This window comes from Procambarus clarkii, chromosome 24, assembly GCF_040958095.1.
Source record: "Procambarus clarkii isolate CNS0578487 chromosome 24, FALCON_Pclarkii_2.0, whole genome shotgun sequence".
Taxonomy (NCBI): domain Eukaryota; kingdom Metazoa; phylum Arthropoda; class Malacostraca; order Decapoda; family Cambaridae; genus Procambarus; species Procambarus clarkii.
The window spans coordinates 21,022,560-21,041,727 of NC_091173.1; the positions used below are offsets into that span (position 1 = coordinate 21,022,560).

Below are 19,168 nucleotides of genomic sequence, written 5' to 3' on the forward strand. Positions count from 1 at the left end.
TATAATACCCCCCACATACCCAACACTGTATAATACCCCCCACATACCGAACACATGAGCCAATAAGCTCAAGGAAACATCCAATAACCTTAACATTTCTCACGAGCCCAAAAACTGAAAGATTTGAAAAAAATCACACAAGAAAAAACAGCACCACCCGAGGGGGAGTGACCAACATGAACAGTGACCATCCCGCCTGGAGGAGGTGGTGGTTCAGCCAGTGTGTGCGTGGTGCTCTCGGGCAACAATTTGGTGTTCAAATTAAAGACAGAGTATTGGGTGACTCGAACCGGAGTCCTAAGATATCCAAGGCTTGTGGAATCAGAACTTACACACAGAGACGCAGACACAGACCTCAACATGAGCCATGTGCGATAATAATCTCAGTTTTCGGAACGTATATATAAATATGCTAATGTATATCTATAAATTCGCTATAAAATATGGCGGACTTAAGGTCTAAATAACCAGGTTGCACAAGAGAATATATATATATATATATATATATATATATATATATATATATATATATATATATATATATATATGTATGTCTGGACGTGTAAGAGAGTGTTTGTTTGTCCGTCCGTGACCAAAGTTGGAGGCCGGCACTACTAGCCTCGCCTAAATTTGCAGGTAGAATGGTCTGGGGTATGGGATGGACACAGGCTGGTCGGAATCGCCATAATTCAAAGGGGAACAGCATGCCAGAGTTACACTCATACACTTACGACGATTTTTTGGGGGGAACTACCCGCCAGCAACACAGCTAAATACTTATAAAAAAAAAAAACTAAAAGAATTCATAAGAGTAACACACAATTATTCACTGATCTCGGGAAAATGAAATATCCTATTATCCATAATTTGGCCGTAGTGGCATAAACCAAACAATCCTCCCACAGCGTAGATGGATATGTGAACAGATGAATGTATAGATATGGACAGAATATATAGATTTATAGATGGATAGACGAATAGACGGATTGAGTGATGGATAGACAAGTAAAACAGTGATGTGGTGGAGGCTGACTCCACACACAGATTCAAATGTAGATATGATAAGAGCCATAATAGGCTCAGAAACCTGTACACCAGTTGATTGACAGTCTAGGCGGGACCAAAGAGCCAAAGCTTAACCCCCGCAAGCACAACCAGGCGAGTACACAGCCTACACTATAAATAGACCCCCCCCTCCCCATACCCCAGCTAAACCCCAGTGACCTCTGGCGGGAACCCCGCGCCCCACATATGGTGAAGCAGTGTAGCCAGCCAACAATTACACACCCTGGGAGCAGCCCGCCCTCGGGCACTGGTAACACTGCACGCCCTCATAACAGCCCCGCCCATCTATTTCCTTTATCAAGCAGGGGAAGTAAGGAGGGTTGGGGGAAGAGGTTTAGGGAGGAGTGAGGGAGACCTCCAGAATAGGCAAGAGGGGGGGGGGGGAGGGACGGCGGTGATAGGGAGGGGTCGCATCCCCCTTAGACATTACTATTTATTGTATTGCCGTAATATTTAGTCAACATCTCTTACCATTTCCCTGCCTCCTCTGGAGGTTTCTGGCCTCGGCTTCCTCTGGTGGTCACCCCGGTGCTGACTCGCCCCCCTCCCACAGGACCACCACCCATGGTTCACGTGTGGGCGGTCTCCACCACACCCAGATGTCAAGGCTGTCCATTGCACCAGTGCCACCCAGACCCTGGCACCCTCCATGGCCCTCCCTCCGCTACCCGCACCAACCTGCAGTCTTGCACAAGATCCCGCCAGAACCACATCTACCTGGATCATACCCGGAATGGGTTCTGGGGGGTTTCTTCCACTCCCCCCAAGCCCGACCTGTGGGAAGGAGCTTGTGAGGATATAGCTCGCTGAACTAAGCTGTCACAGGCTTAACTTGTGATAACTTAGTCCAACAGGCTGTTGCTTGGAGCGGCCCGCGGGTCCACATATCCTCCACAACCCGGTTGGTCCGGCACGTCTTGAAGAAAACCCATTTTTTTTGTTTAAGAAGTCCACCTTTGGTTCCGTAATATTTCTTATGCTAGCTGGGAGGGGGACCTGCCAGCTGTGGATGTTGACAGTGGTGTCACAGCTTGTGACCCGTCTTGAGGGTACCTACGATACCTTGATTTTGCCTTCCTGACCAAATCATTCGCCCCAATAAACCTACCGAGTAAATTTGGCCCCCCCTGGCCTTCCAATAACACCCAAGCCCTTACAACAACAACGGTACGGCTGACAAACTCACGGGATCTGTGTGTGTACAGGATCGAGTCGTGTGCGAGCCTGTGAACACATATCGTATGCAACATGCAAATTAGAAGTGGTTCAGGGAGTAGAGGTCAAGGGTGACCTACGCCGCCGCCCCCCCCCCTCCCTCCCGCCAACAGCTCTCGGCCCCTGCCACAAACTAACCAATACTGAACATTGCGATGAGTGGGATTCGACCTGAGGGATTCGAACTGGGAACCGAGGAACGCGAAGCCCACCCAAGTTCCCAGGTGTAATTCATGTTCTATCATTAGTTTTGTATCTCATCTGTTTAAGTGAGGGAGGGGAGGGAGGGGGGTGAGGGGAATGACATGGTCGTGGGGGAGAAGGTGGGGGTGCAGACGCCCACACCAGGTCACACCCACTCCGCCCATTGTTACCGCCCCGACCCCCAGGTTGATCACCCGGATACACCCGCCACCTCTACTTCCATTCGGACACGTGCCCCCCCCCCCCCCACCCACCTCCGACCCACAGGCCGGGTCATTCAGGGACGTTTCTTCCCGCCATAATTAAATGTAAACATGCACTCGAATTCCGGTTGATTAAATGCTGAACATGTTGGACCGACTATCCAAGGGACTGCCCCTTCCTCTACCCCTCCCCCCACCCCCCAACAGCATAGCATGTGACCCGTCGTCCCCCCGAGCCATATTGTGAGGGTCGCCCACACTAACACCCACGACCTCCCGCCCATATTACTCCACCCACTCGATAAGGAAGATGACATCACTTGAACCTTCAACCTCTGGGGAAGTTCCTGTCGGCTCCTCCCCAACCGTCGCCCCACAACACCCCCCACCCCCCCCCTCCAACCAGCAGCCCACGAACACCCCCCCCCTCCTCCAACCAGCAGCCCACGAACACCCCCCACCCCCCCCTTCAACCAGCAGCCCACGAACACCCCCCCCCCTCCTCCAACCAGCAGCCCACGAACACCCCCCCCCTCCTCCAACCAGCAGCCCACGAACACCCCCCCCCTCCTCCAACCAGCAGCCCACGAACACCCCCCCCCTCCTCCAACCAGCAGCCCACGAACACCCCCCCCCCTCCAACCAGCAGCCCACGAACACCCCCCCCTCCTCCAACCAGCAGCCCACGAACACCCCCCCCCCCTCCTCCAACAAGCTAAACACATTGGAATCTAATGCTCAACTGACCTTCCGGGGGATGTGAAAGGCAACTTGGGAATAGGATAATGATTAGACTCCTAACCTCTTAGACTAGTAGGCGGAGTACCGTCCTCGCTTCCCAGTGGGCCTAAGAGCTACGACGATTCAACGTTACTTTCAGATATTGTGCCTAATGGATTCTTGCAGGTCAGCGTTCGATCTCCGATGGTCCAAGTGACTGGTCACTGATGATTCACCCCATCTGCCCTAAACCATTAACAGGCAACACGGCTATGGGATCATCGGAGGGAAACGGACTAAAGCAGCTCCCAGCATCAAAACCACCCAACAGTGCTCTATAGTCGCGAACATGTAATCTACACCTGGGAGACTGGGCCGTCCACAAGCTGGTGCTGACCGTCGCCCTGGTGCCGGGAGACATCTCCCGTCACGCAGGGTACAGTCGCACCTCCATAGATCTCCAGTATCCGCTCTTGATACTGGTAATGGCTCAAAAGGGCCACCACTTACGGGCTATTCATGCCCGTGCCACCTTTTGGGTGGCTTAATCTTCATCAATCAAGCCAAGCCTTCGCCAAGGCTTGGGGAAAGCCTGTGACAGCGGGGGTTGACATTCTTCAGAAATGTTTGGCGTGTGACTGGCAGACGAGACCTTACTGCCGCGCGGCAAGATGGAGATCTGCCCAAGAGCAACAGTAAAAGATATGTATATGAGACCAACGACGCCACCCCTCCAACACAGGTCGTATATTAACACTTCGGCGACAATGACTGACTCGATCACTCATCGTTCAGTCCTTGTGGCAGGTTTGAGACAAGTTCAGGTCCGATTCGTCAATAAGGAGCCAAACTGAAGGAGACAACGATCAGCAACACATTATGTCTTGGATAATGGCGAAACATAAATACATCTTGATGTCCTTCAAGCTGTTGAAGGGCATAATACCCCCCCCCCCGCAAACCCCAAACGCACCTTACACGTTGTGTTCCAGAAGACAATAGGCAAGGGGGGGGGGGGGAGCCCCCCCCACACACACAAACATCTGAACACAACAGTCACCTAAAGCGATGGCTGCTCGGCACAAGGCTTACCTATGACAGTCCTCAATTACTGAAGGAAAACCATCCTCCAGCCACTGGCCAGGGTCGACTCCCCCTTCTCGACGCCTTTATCCCCAAATGTACCAAACAGGATTAGGGCTCCAGTCCCCCCCCCCCCCGCCCCCCCACACACACAACACTGGCAACCCAAACGTTGCCAGTGTTGTTGTTCCTCTCCCCCTTCCTCTCCTGCCAGGCCTAATAACACGAGACAGATCCCCCACCCCTACTACGGGCTCACCATAGCCCGTGCTACATGGACACTTCGTTCTGAGTAGCTAAATCTGAAACAACAACCACCACCCACCTCCAGTTAAAGGTTCTCCACTCTTACACACACATTAAGAGATTTAGTGTGTGCACACACACACACACATTAAGGGCGCTGCTCCCCCATTTTCACTAGATTTATGACCCCCCCCCCATCTATCCTCTGAAAGCCCATACCTTGGTATTGAAAACTGAAATAACTTTACTGAGGTATAAATACACACAAAGGGATGAGATAGCTTAAGCTATTCTCACCCCGTTCAGTACGTGTTCATATTATATATATATATATATATATATATATATATATATATATATATATATATATATATATATATATATATATATATATATATATATATGCGAACAAGCCTGAATGGTCCCCAGGACAATATGCAACTGAAAACTGGATAATGTGAGTTCTGGGGTGTGAGTTTTCAGTTATATATATATATATATATATATATATATATATATATATATATATATATGCTAATCTGTTCATTAATACATTGAATAATGTTGGACTTAATACTCCCCCTTGTGGGGTACCTAACTGAAACCGCCTTTCCACAGCCATGAATCCTTGGTAATACACCTGACCTTTTCTCCCTTGTAGATAATCCCTTATCCAGTGTAGCAATCTCCCTGTTATTCCCAGATTGGCTAATTCTTATCAGATTACTTTCCCATTGGCTGTTGGATTATATCTAACCCCGCGGCCCAGTCCCCGACCAGGCCTCCTCTATATATAGACCCGGAGATAGCCGCGTCTTATAGAACTCAAACACAGCACCGCTCCTGTGCCAGGTAAGTTACGGGTTCACCATAGCCCGTGCTACTTGCACCGCTCCTGTGCCAGGTAAGTTACGGGCTCACCATAGCCCGTGCTACTTGCACCGCTCCTGTGCCAGGTAAGTTACGGGCTCACCATAGCCCGTGCTACTTGGAACTGGTTCCGAGTAGCTGAATCTATAACAACAACAACAACCTAGCGCAACATGATGCTACACTGAGTTCCTTAGATAACACGGTCAGGGCCATTTCGCGGACCGGACTACAACCTCAGGCTACTCTCAGGATAACTAAAAAGTCGAGCGCAGAGCCAGTGAAGGGTTCCATAGGACCCGGTTCCTGCCCAGTGTATTAATGCCAAACTGAAAAAAAAATTTGTACAGTCTTAATTTATTCGACAAATGAATATAATCTGTCTGGAAAAGGAAGCCTAATAAGTGTCCATGGGCCAAAAAATAAACTAACTAAAAGATGAGGAAAACGCTATATGCCAGCGCCACAATTTTAAAAAGTGATGCGAAATTTAATTTGGAAGTCACTGTATTGGATGCCCGCCGGTTGGAAGGGTGAGGAGCAAGAGCTGGGTGTTTGACCCTACAGAAACAACAGAGTTAGACACAGACGAGAACACTCGCACTGAGCACAGCAAGGAAATTGAAATTGAAATAAGTTTATTGAGGTAAAATACACACAAAGGGATGAGGTAGCTCAAGCTATTCTCACCCCGTTCAGTACAACGTGTTAGTACATACATAGACACACATCACAAACAATAAACCTGTTACCAAACATTCTGAGAGATAAACATGTACATTTCCTCCTTCACAAGTGGTATGGTATCAGACGTACACAAATACTTTTATGACCTAGTTAGACGGATAATTCAACAAAATATTAGTCTTGGTGCAAAATTCTTCACAGCAAGGAAGCCTTATGGCCTAACCCCCCCCCCCCAGCGCCCCCACCTCTCTAACCTGTTTCTCCAGAGAAATGCAGCCTCAGCAGCCTACAGCTTCTTACAGTCTAATACCGTCCAGAGCGCGCTCAACGGGAGCCAACGCAACACTTCCGCCTTCTGGGCAAGACGTTACCTTAAACAACTTTGTATTATGGTACTAACCACTAACATATGGTACTAACGGTCATGGTACTAACGGCAAACACATGGTACCATGTGTTTGAGGTAAGTACCAACCGCAAACACTATCAATATTCCTGATAATTCACCAGTATTTTTAATCAATGTGGTAGGCGACCAGTGTCACCCTCCAAGCCAGCCTATGTATTAAATGATACTAATTCAGATATCTCTCCCGCTCTGAAAGGGAAAGTGAGCACCGAGCAATACTCAAGACGGGACAGCACCAGTGATTTAAATAATATTAGCATTGCTGTGGGGTCCCTGGATGTGAACGTTCTCATAATCCATCCTATCATTTTCCTGGCCGCCGCTATATTTGCTCGGTTATGTTCACTAAATGTCAGGTCGACAGACATCATAATTCCCAGATCTTGTACATGTTGCTTTCCTTCTATGATTGTGTCTGTGTCCTGTACCCTGTGTTTCGTTTAACTTCCTCGTTTTCACCATACTTAAGTACCTGGAACGTGTCACCGTTAAACATCACGGTATTTTCAGTTGCCCAATCAAAGACTTCATTTAAATTGGCTGTTTGACTGATTTTTCAGTGTCTTCTACAGAGGAAATTTTCATGTTGATTTTTGTATCATCTGCAAAGGATGACACGAAGCTGTGACTAGTATTTTTGTCTATATCCGAGATAAGAATGAGAAATATCAGCGATGAAAGGACTGTGCCCTGGTGGTACAGTCCTTTCTGGTACTCGTATCCCAGCTCCTTGGCCTCGTATCCCAGCTCCCTGGCCTCGTATCCCAGCTCCCTTGCCTCGTATCCCTTCCAGCAAAACTACCATATAGCAAAACTGGCTCTATTTCTCATTACCTTCCCCCAAGCCCACACCAGGGCCGTGTCACCCACGCCACCACCACCCACACACCCGTAAACCTTGTCAAATGTCTGGCTATCCGCCTCAAACAAGCTGGGAGCGCCGTGAACTCACCAATCACACCGCAGGATTCGACAGCCAGGCGGCAATTATGGGTCAAAGGTGACCGTGGACTCACCATGAGGTCACGGTGAGTAACCATGAGTCTCTAGCCATCCTGTCCTCAATATAATCACATCAAAATTCCTCGTCCACACACAGCACCGCTCCTGTGCCAGGTAAGTCCACTACGGGCTCACCATAGCCCGTGCTACTTGGAACTTGTTCCGAGTAGCTGAATCTATAACAACAACAGCAATTCCTCGTCCCAGTACAGCCCGTCCTCCTAATAAAACGTCGCATTTTTGACGTATACTCTACCTAAAGCCAAAAATTTGTCGTACTAGCAAATGGTAGCGGCTGGCGAAACCGACACTCTCGTTTTCTGTTTTGGGTCCTCTGGTAGGTTAGGATAAGGGCACGTTAGTACGACAGTTTCTTGACGTTGGGGAGCCTTAGGAGGACGAGGTGATCCAAGGTGACCTTGGTCCTTCACGAAGGTCCAAGGTTACCATGAAGGGACCTTAACACCCCCCCCCCCCTGCTGTTCATTCCAAGCAGGAACTCCCACTGGCGTCGACTGGCTGTTCCTTTACCAGTGTACCAACGACCCATTGTTGGTGGGGGGGGGGGATAAGCACCCTCCCCCCGACCCTGCCCCCCCTTATCATCTAAACACCTACATCCCTGTAAACCCCAAACCATCCCCCCCACTCCCCCCCACCCAGAGCCAAGCCCCACAACGCGCTTCTGGCTTGTGTTATGCTGATGAGACCACTCACCCCCTCCCCCCATGGGTACTCCAGCCCCCCCCTACCTCCACCCCATTGGGTACTCCAGCCCCCTCCCCCCAAAGTGTACTCCTGGCCTCTGTCAGACTATCACAAATATACCGAGATCCCCCCCCCCCCCACTCCACACACACACAATTAAGTCACAAGTAGTGACATGTTTACCACTACAGTTCTTTTATATCGTCCCAGGTGGACTAGTAAGGTTGCGGCAGGTAAAGGGTCACAACCTTTACACGCTGATTCTGTAACGTTATTTTCCTTTTTTTTTTTTGCAGGGGCGCGGGCCCTAAGCCTCTGGCTGGCCCACTAAATACCCATTGAGTTAATGTGCTATGATAATTTCTTCGCCTCCCATTGCATATTTTGTCGCAATATTCAATCATTTTAATTTTCATGTCACCATTTGCGTCAAGTTTCTGCTCAAAGCCCTGAGGGCAGCACCCCGAGGGCAGCACCCCGAGGGCAGCACCCCGAGGGCAGCACCCCGAGGGCAGCACCCCCACGGCAGCACCCCGAGGGCAGCACCCCGAGGGCAGCACCCCGAGGGCAGCACCCCGAGGGCAGCACCCCGAGGACAGCACCCCGAGGGCAGCACCCCCACGGCAGCACCCCGAGGGCAGCACCCCCACGGCAGCACCCCGAGGGCAGCACCCCGAGGGCAGCACCCCCACGGCAGCACCCCGAGGGCAGCACCCCGAGGGCAGCACCCCCACGGCAGCACCCCGAGGGCAGCACCCCGAGGACAGCACCCCGAGGGCAGCACCCCGAGGGCAGCACCCCGAGGGCAGCACCCCGAGGGCAGCACCCCCACGGCAGCACCCCCACGGCAAGCAGCACTTTCCCCCCTTTTAAAACACCTTATGGCTAATGTGTGTGTGAACGCGTGCCCCCTCACCCACTCGACCCGTGATCAACACCACACACATGCTCCAGTTCCACTATCGTTTGCCCAGGCGCCGACAACCACCTTCAATTGGCGCTGGAAACCCATTATTTGGCAAGGCAACACCTCGCCTACACCTTGCCTCACGGTAACCTATTAATTCAGAGGGCGAGGCAGCAACGAAAAGCACAATGGTTTCAATACAATCATATGCTTACATTATTCATCTCATTAATTCGCCATAGCATGCCGTGTGAGCTATTATGACAGACACCTTGCATCACACCCAACTCTAAATTACTAGCATACCCTTCGTGTAGTATATGAACACGCACAAAGCAATCAGGAGGGTTCGTCTAGTATCACTAGTTATTGAGAACTAGGAAAATAATACAATGACTTGTGCGCAGCATTCCTGGGCACACAAGACAGCGGACTAGTAACAAATGAAGCAACAATGCGTTGACCAGACCACACACTAGAAGGTGAAGGGACGACGTTGTTTCGGTCCGTCCTGGACCATTCTCAAGTCGATATCTTGAGAATGAAAGACTTCACAATCGACTTGAGAATGGTCCAGGGCGGACCGAAACGTCGTCGTCCCTTCACCTTCTAGTGTGTGGTCTGGTCAGCCACGTTATTGTGACTCATTAAATTTGCGAGAACGGGTTGATAAGTCAATATTGACTTATTAAATATGTGCATAGGTGACATACTTAACATAATAGTTTCCCTTGAAAAGCTTCATAGAAAACACCGACCTTACCTAACCTACTTAGTATGTTAAGATAAGCATCTTATTGCTTCGTAATTACAATTATTACCTAACCTATACCTATAATAGGTTAAGTAACAATTGTAATTACGAAGCTATAAGATGCTTATTTTAACATACTAAGTAGGTTAGGTAAGGTCGGTGTTTTCTATGAAGCTTTTCAAGGGAAACTATTATGTTTAGTATGTCACCTATGCACGCAACTAATAAGTCAATATTGACTTATTAAATTTGCGAGAACGGGTTGGACTCATCGCCAACAATGCGTTATTAAACACAACAATAACATGCTAATGCCTGCAAAGATCCATGCTGATGGACCGTCAGCATGAAGCCAGCATGCTTGTTCCCCAAACCCACTTGCAAATTAGGATACAGGCCTATAATTAAAAACAAATTGAAGTGGACATTTGAAAGAATAATTGATACAAGATACAGTTGAGCACACGAGCCTTTTGGCTAGGCTACAGCTTCTGTGTTCCGACCCGACCCATCTCCCAAGGCTCCAAGGGAGACAAATGGATTGCACTAGGCAGTGATGTGGTGGAGGCTGACTATACACAGTTTCAAATGTAGATATGAAAGACTCAATAGGCTCAGGAAACTGCACACCAATTGGCAACTGAGCGGCGGCGCCGAAGAGCCGAAGCTCAACTCCCGCAAGCACAACTAGACGAGTATACACACACACACAGCGGAGCTGTGAATCAGGTTCCAGGTATACTGGCCTGCACGACCCGACCCAATCATGACAACATGGCTGGTCAATAACCTAAATGTGAGTTTACAATGTCAACTTTCCGCTGGAGAAGCTCTTGGCAACGTCAGTGCTATTCCCACATTCCTTTAGAGGACAACAGTTGGTTGGCAATCGACTTGAGAATGGTCCAGGACGGACCGAAACGTCGTCGTCCCTTCACCTTCTAGTGTGTGGTTTGGTCAACATACTTTAGCCACGTTATTGTGACTCCTCGCCTACAACAGTTGGTTATTTGTATTAATCAGTTTAGGTACATCTGCATTTATGCAACTAAGAGGCATCTAGATGCAACTTCATGCAACTAAGACTATATGAAAGGTTACATAGTGCCACGAGCTGGATGAAATGCCCAGCCCCATCTGGCAGGACCACTTGCACACTCCGGGTGCCGTATGAGGGCATCCTCTGATCACGAGAGCGAACACAGTAATCAGGGCTCCAGGTACCGTATGAGGGCATCCTCTGATCACGAGAGCGAACACAGTAATCAGGGCTCCAGGTACCTCATGCCTGCAGGTCTCAAGGGTCTAATGACGGGACGCTCAATAATGTAGTGTGTCCGATCATGACCGAGTCCTTCCTCGCAGAATGTGCACCGGGAGAACATATTAGAATAGTCTTGTATTCAAAAATCAATTAGACTTGTGTATTGTTTGTTTGAGATTCGCTACTTGGAACAAAAAGTTCCAAGTAGCACGGCCTATGGAGAGCCCGTAGTAAAATGACGTGTGTGTGTGTGTGTGTGTGTGTGTGTGTGTGTGTGTGTGTGTGTGTGTGTGTGTGTGTGTGTGTGTGTGTGTATGTGTATATATATATATATATATATATATATATATATATATATATATATGTCGTACCTAGTAGCCAGAACGCACTTCTCAGCCTACAATGCAAGGCCCGATTTGCCTAATACGCCAAGTTTTCATGAAATAATTGTTTTTCGACTACCTAACCTACCTAACCTAACCTAACCTAACTTTTTCGGCCACCTAACCTAACCTAACCTAACCTATTAAGATAGGTTAGGTTAGGTTAGGTAGGGTTGGTTAGGTTCGGTCAAATATCTACATTAATTTTATCTCAAATAAAAAAAAATTGACCTCATTCATAATGAAATTTGTAGCTTTATCATTTCATGAGAAAAAAATTTGAGAAAATATATTAATTCATAAAAACTTGGCTTATTAGGCAAATCGGGCCTTGCATAGTAGGCTGAGAAGTGCATTCTGGCTACTAGGTACGACATATATATATATATATATATATATATATATATATATATATATATATATATATATTATATATATATATATATATATTATATATATGAGGCAACGTACACAACTGCAGCTTTCAAGCATAGGCCTAGACCTGTACGTGGTAAGCATACTACAAGCAGCGTGCTGTAGCATGAACACAGCCTACGACGGCCTGCGGGCCGCTCCAAGCAACAGTCTGTTGGAACAAGTTATCACACGTCAAGCCTGACCCAACGCCGGGCTTGGAGAGTATAACTCCCTCGTTAGATCATATCAATTGTGACACTAGCTACCTTGAGGTGCTTCCGGGGCTTAGCGTCCCCGCGGCCCGGTCGTCAACTAGGCCTCCTGGTTGCTGGACTGATCAACCAGCTCTCCATATATGTCACTTGCTTAATTTAGAAACTGTACTTGTGGTCGATCTCGAACCCATTGTTGATGTCACGACTTATACTGAATTTTGTAACTAACTCATCAAGATTGTAACTTGCTTAGCTAAACGAATTGTGGGGTTCAGTCCGACGGGTATGGGGTGCATAATAAATGAACTAAACTAAAAACTTAGGTAAATATAATCATACAATTATTATCGATAACAAATATGCAAGACTAAAACAAGCCTAAGCCACAATGTCATTTACATAAACATGAATCACAGGGTCAACACTAGGCTGCTTGTCAACATTGGCTGCCTCGTATACACACACACATGTATACACAAGACTGGTTATTAATACACAATACAAATCATGGACAGAGTTGGTTATGAAACAAGTTACAAGCCTCAACGGCTCGGGTTGGTCTGCCGCATTGAATTCACCGCCACCATCATGTATAATGAAGTAATCCACCCCACTGCAGCCTGTATAATGAGGCCATTATTTACCTACAACATCCTGTATGAACAACAAAATTTACCTACATCTTGTATTGTTATGAAATTCACCCCCCCCCCATCATGTATAAATAGATGAGCACATACAATACCTTGTATAACGAGAACATAATACCAGCATCCTGTCCCCCCCCCCCAGCATATAGTGCTGGGAATCTCTCACCTAAGCATCAAATCCTTGCAATTTATCAGTTCAAATTAAGAATCTTCAAATAATGACAATATAATTGTTTTAATATTTATGTAGGTTCTGTGTAAAACATTACCTGGGATAAACACTGACAAAAATATGCTGAAACAAAATGTTTAACAAGACAAAATATCTGCCTGGAACGCTGTGTTAAATGGCTTTGCAAAAATCTCAAAAAACCCATTGTACCTTCTAGTAAATTGATAAATAAATGGTTATAACTCATTTCGGACTGCCATTGTGCAGGAGCGACCTACCTGGATAGGCAGGTTTCCGCCTGTTCCTCGGAGACGACCAGCACAAGAAACCACAATCCATTGTCTCCAGAGGGATGAGAAAATGTTAATTCTTAGAAGTGTCGAACACTAAGAGTCAAAATTCGTTTGCTAGAGATAATCTTCATTGGCAAGTCCAGTTCAGCGCCCTCCCAAGTCGATTAAATAATTGATATCTGTCGTTGGGCTCGACACCTAAATTCGCATTTATATCATGTTTAAGTGAAGGCACCGTCGATTGTAGCATCCAGCCAGCCAGCCACCTGTCATGGGTACAAGACCGAGCGCGGAACACACCCTCCCACTCCCACTTCCTGATCATAAACTGAACTCTTGATCCTCTCATCCCCCCAGCATATGGAACTTCGCTGCCGGCATTTCTCAAACTCTCGTACAGACCAAACCCTTTCGTCTTTCCCAAGTACTCAATACAAACACCTGCTTAACGGATGTATAAACACATTCGCGTACAGTACGCAACGAACCGAACAGTTAAAGCGTTCAAAAGTTTCATTTAAAAGAACCTGCCTTACTAGCGCGGCCGAAGCTTTGTACGGCTGGCAGACCCGCTCAGACCATTGCCTAGTCCTCCCTTAAGACATGGACAGTTGCCAAGTCTCAGAACCTAACAAATATACTTAACATTTACCCTTCAAAAGCAAACCAAACAGATAATCACCCATAAACTCGCCCGCGAAAAGAATGTCCCATCGTAAAAGTCTATCATAAAAAAAAAAAGTTATGGAGTTCCCCGAAATGAATTTACTAAATTTTCCCCGTTGCTAAGAATTAAGAATTGAGGTTCATAATACTGTATCATCACTGTTATAGGTTGTGGGGTCACACACCACACTGTGGGGCTGACCCCAGGCTTGTGGGGTCACACTGTGGGGCTGACCCCAGCTTGTGGGGGTCACACACCACACTGTGGGTCTGTCCCCAGGCTTGTGGGGTCACACTGGGGCTGACCCCAGGCTTGTGGGGTCACACAGCACTGTGGGGCTGACCCCAGGCTTGTGGGGGTCACACACCACACTGTGGGTCTGACCCCAGGCTTGTGGGGTCACACACCACACTGCGGGGCTGACCCCAGGCTTGTGGGGTCACACACCAGACTGTGGGGCTTCAGGACAACTCTCCAGGCTGATACACGCCGTCTTCCCAGAGAGGTGTGACTGAGAACCATCCGCCCCGTGTGTAGTAGAGACCGTAGCCTCGTGAAAAAATGTTTAAGTATTCAATTTAGACCTATTGTCTTGCGTATAATTCTTTGTCCTGTGTGGCTGAGGACATGAGCGATCTTCTCACTGTAATAGACTTAACTAAACTACTCCGATTAGGCAAAAATGTATATTAATTCTGTCAATGTTTACTTTTTTTATCCCATACGCCACTACGGGTTCACCATAGCCCGTGCTACTTGCAACTTACTGTTCCAAGTAGCTCTGAATCTGAAATAACAACAACCAGAAGTTATCGGGTGAGAGGGAACACATTGCTACGCATCAAGATCACTAGGCTACCTACACTAAAACCCATTTCAAGTATTCGTGATAATTGTCAATCATTTAATAATTAACTGAAAGTACTAGGGGGTCACCCGAAAATAATATTGAATAACTTACAACTGATCAAACAGTCCCTCTGTACTAGGAACCATTTCTGAACTAGTAATTAGTAGCACAGATGATGTAACACTAAGCTGACGCCAGAGAACACGTGGGGACAGAGGCTAGTGAAGGGGGGGGGGGCAGGTACCGCACCCAACAGCTGAATGTGTGGGAACCCACAGCTGTCGTGTGGGAAGGGTCGTGTTAAGGTGGGGGGGGGATAAAAAGGGTGAAGATATAGCCCGTGATAATGGCGAGAGAGAGAGAGAGAGAGAGAGAGACAGAGAGAGACAGACAGACAGACAGACAGACAGACAGACAGACAGACAGAGAGACAGAGAGAGAGACAGAGAGAGAGACAGAGAGAGAGACAGAGAGAGAGACAGAGAGAGACAGAGAGAGAGACAGAGAGAGAGACAGAGAGAGAGACAGAGAGAGAGACAGAGAGAGAGACAGAGAGAGAGACAGAGAGAGAGACAGAGAGAGAGACAGAGAGAGAGACACAGAGACACAGAGACACAGAGACACACAGACACACAGACACACACACACACACAGAGGTAGGGAGAGGTTAGAGAAGGCGGCAGCAAGTCCACTAGTGTGTCCATTAGAACACATTAACAAGAGCATATACACATCAGTGTGTCATCCTGACAGGCACCATAAACTCTCGTCAAACAATTAATATTCCCGCCACATGACGACCCGCTAAAAAAAAGGCAATATTTACTAACTGGCAACTGAGACGCCTGTTGCCATATCCCAACATTTCCCTTTTATCACATTTAAATTTTAAAGTATATCATCCTCTGGCAGTCAGTCGCGCAGGCATTTCCACTCTTCCAATGTTATATAACAATACAGATAACAATACAGCCAGTGTGTATAACGTCATGGGACGGAGTATGACGGGAGAGACGGTGATCCACCCAGACTCGGTGCGGGGGGGGGGGGTACGGGGGGGGGGTGGAGGGCGCAGCTGCTGCTTCTTTGTTTACAAAACACACTCGTCTCGGATGCCAACTCACCTGAAAGAAAAAGAAAGAATGTATTATTCATTTGGTTACTGTATCGTGTTTTTTTTTGTATGGGTAACTTAAAATATATTCACCTAGATATGCACTCACGAACATCTAATATCGCTAGGAAGAAAATGATTTTTAGGGAGACATGACCGCAACATACAAGATTCCGAGGAGAATTACTAAACCAACGACCGTCAAGACAAATCAAGATAAAACAAAACTACAAATAGAAACCCAGACGGCAGGTGAGTCATAAAGATGCACGGCAGTCGTCCTTCCGTGTGTGTGCAAGGTCAAGACGCGATACCTAAGAGACGGACCCAAGAGCTAGACTCCCCGCAAACACAACAGCCAGGCAACAGAAGAACTGCTCCTTGGCATCTATACAATTGTTCAGAACAAATTACATAAGAACAAGGTAAGTGCAGAAGGCCTATTGGCCCATACGAGGCAGCTCCGCTCTATAACCACCCAATCCCACTCATAAACATGTCCAACCCACGCTTGAAACAATCGAGGGACCCCACCTCCACCACGTTACGCGGTAATTGGTTCCACAAATCAACAACCCTGTTACAGAACCAGTATTTACCCAAGTCTTTCCTAAATCTAAACTTATCCAATTTATACCAAAACTCGATTGTGGTTGTGGGACCAACGTCTCGTCAAACACGGAACTAGAGCTGAAGAGTCCGGAGGTGAGGCACTAGACTTGGGGCCCCAGAGCTGAGACGCGTCGGCTAAACGACTTAAACAGCACACAGTTAATTCGGCTCATTTAATGCGCAGCCCAAACCCATCTTGCAAGTGGAAATGGAAAAGGTTACAGAGGCCCCCCCATGATGATGGACTCGGGACCTGAGCCCCATAATATTGTCTTAAATTCTGTAACTCGCTCACAAGTTAACATTCATCAGTCTAACAAAAATTCATTGACCTCAAGAGACACTAACAAAGGAGTTTTTTTTTAAAGCCAGTTTAACTAGTGTAATATGGACCACATGCTCATCCTGTGGGAGCGACCTGTTCTCCTACAAAGAACGTCGTTTTTCGCTCGTATGCGTCACATAAGGCCAAAAATTGTCGTGCTAGAAAATGGAACCGGCTGGGGAAAGTGACGTACTGTCCCGTTTTCTGTTTTGGGTCCTCTGGTAGGTTAGGAGAGGACACTTTACATTGACCGTTTTCTTGACGTTGGGGAAACCTTAGGAAGACAGGCTGGTGTGGGAGAGGTAGAAACGTTTAGTGTCGCTACTGAAAAACAATAAAAGGAGACATGATTACCACATACAAAATTCTCAGGGCCATGGAGAGTACAAATGCATCATTTGACATGGGAGGTACGCAAAAAAAGGGAATCAAGGCAGGACTTAGATGCCTGAATGAACCAGAGACAGTGATTTTATTCAGTCATAAGAAATCAAATGTTCTTCTCAATGCACAATGTGTGGAGACAGTCTAGACTCTAGAGAGTTTCAGTCTAGACAGTTTCAGTCTAGAGTTTCAGTCTAGACAGTTTCAGTCTAGAGAGTTTCAGTCTAGACAGTTTCAGTCTAGAGAGTTTCAGTCTAGACAGTTTCAGTATAGAGAGTTTCAGTCTAGACAGTTTCAGTCTAGAGAGTTTCAGTCTAGACAGTTTCAGTCTAGAGAGTTTCAGTCTAGACAGTTTCAGTATAGAGAGTTTCAGTCTAGACAGTTTCAGTCTAGAGAGTTTCAGTCTAGACAGTTTCAGTCTAGAGAGTTTCAGTCTAGACAGTTTCAGTCTAGAGAGTTTCAGTCTAGACAGTTTCAAATGTACATATGACGGCCCAATGGGATTGGGAACCAGTCGATTATATGGCGAGGCGGGACCAGGCAGCTGAAGCTCAACCCTCGTAAGAACAAATAGAATACAATTACAGTAGATAAGAACAGATGCGGCCAACCACCTCACCCGCATATTCTCTCCCGTCATCAGCCCCCCCACCACACCCCGCCACGCCCCCCCCCCCACCTCCACCACAAAAAAAAATCATGCACCCTCCCTTCTCCTTCCCCCCCCCCATCCCCCCCCCATCCTTTCCATATTTATATTCGCCTAAACTCTTTCATATACATGTCTACCTTGGTTGCGTTGGGATGGTTCAGAAGATCTATATATCTCCGCGGCCCGGTCTCTGAACAGGCCTCCGAGTTGGTTATCCGATCAACCAGTCTATTAGATGCGCTGTTCACAGTTTGGCATGCATACGAGTCACAAGCTGGTTGATCTGCTGTCCTTTGGGAGGTGTTTCATCAAGTTCCCTCTAGACCAGGGCGAGAGGCGGGCTGGTAATACCCCTAATGTACAGAGGGCAAGTGTTGAGAAGCCTTTGGCCCTTATATATCCTGGAGCAGCCTTAGAGACCACATCCCCTTCCCTCTCTATTTACCTTTTACGCCTATACGCCTCCGCCCATTTACGCCACACTAGACGGTAATCATGAAAGAACTATTGACTATCAAATCCTTGCGCATCCGGTGTGTTGAGAGCATTACTGAAGGCATAATGGCAAGGACGCATTGTTTCAAGCGTAGGTTACTCATGAAGGAGGTTTATGGGTGGATGTAAACACGAGCTGCCTCGTGTGGGTCGCTCACGCCTTCTGCACTTTTATTTCTTAAGAACATAGGTAACTGCAGAAAGCCTATTGGGCCTATACGAGGCAGCTCCTATTTATAACCGCCCAATCCCACTCATATACTTGTCCAACACGCGCTTGAAACAATCGAGGGACCCTACCTCCACCACGTTACGCGGTAATTGGTTCCACAAATCAACAACCCTGTTACCGAACCAGTTACTGGTGTTACCGAACCAGTTACTGGTGTTACCGAACCAGTTACTGGTGTTACCGAACCAGTTACTGGTGTTACCGAACCAGTTACTGGTGTTACCGAACCAGTTACTGGTGTTACCGAACCAGTTACTGGTGTTACCGAACCAGTTACTGGTGTTACTGAACCAGTTACTGGTGTTACCGAACCAGTTCTTTATTTGGTATATTTATATTGTGGCCTAGTGCAGGTCTGTGTACTCTCACC

At 47.4% G+C, this 19,168-nt stretch overlaps 1 protein-coding gene across 5 annotated transcripts in view; it reads right to left on the reverse strand.

Moving 5' to 3' along the window:
• The window catches only part of LOC123761629 (uncharacterized), a 180,637-nt gene that overhangs the window by 54,638 nt on the left and 106,831 nt on the right, over nt 1-19,168 (reverse strand). Inside the window, exon 1 of one of the 5 annotated variants that reach the window (XM_045747680.2) lies at nt 13,453-13,794. The exons of the other annotated variants lie outside the window; for them this stretch is intronic. Within the exon in view, the coding sequence (XP_045603636.1) occupies nt 13,453-13,513 (61 nt within the window). The 5' untranslated portion in view covers nt 13,514-13,794. Of the gene's footprint in view, nt 1-13,452; nt 13,795-19,168 lie in introns of those variants that run through there. 5 annotated transcript variants of the gene reach the window in all.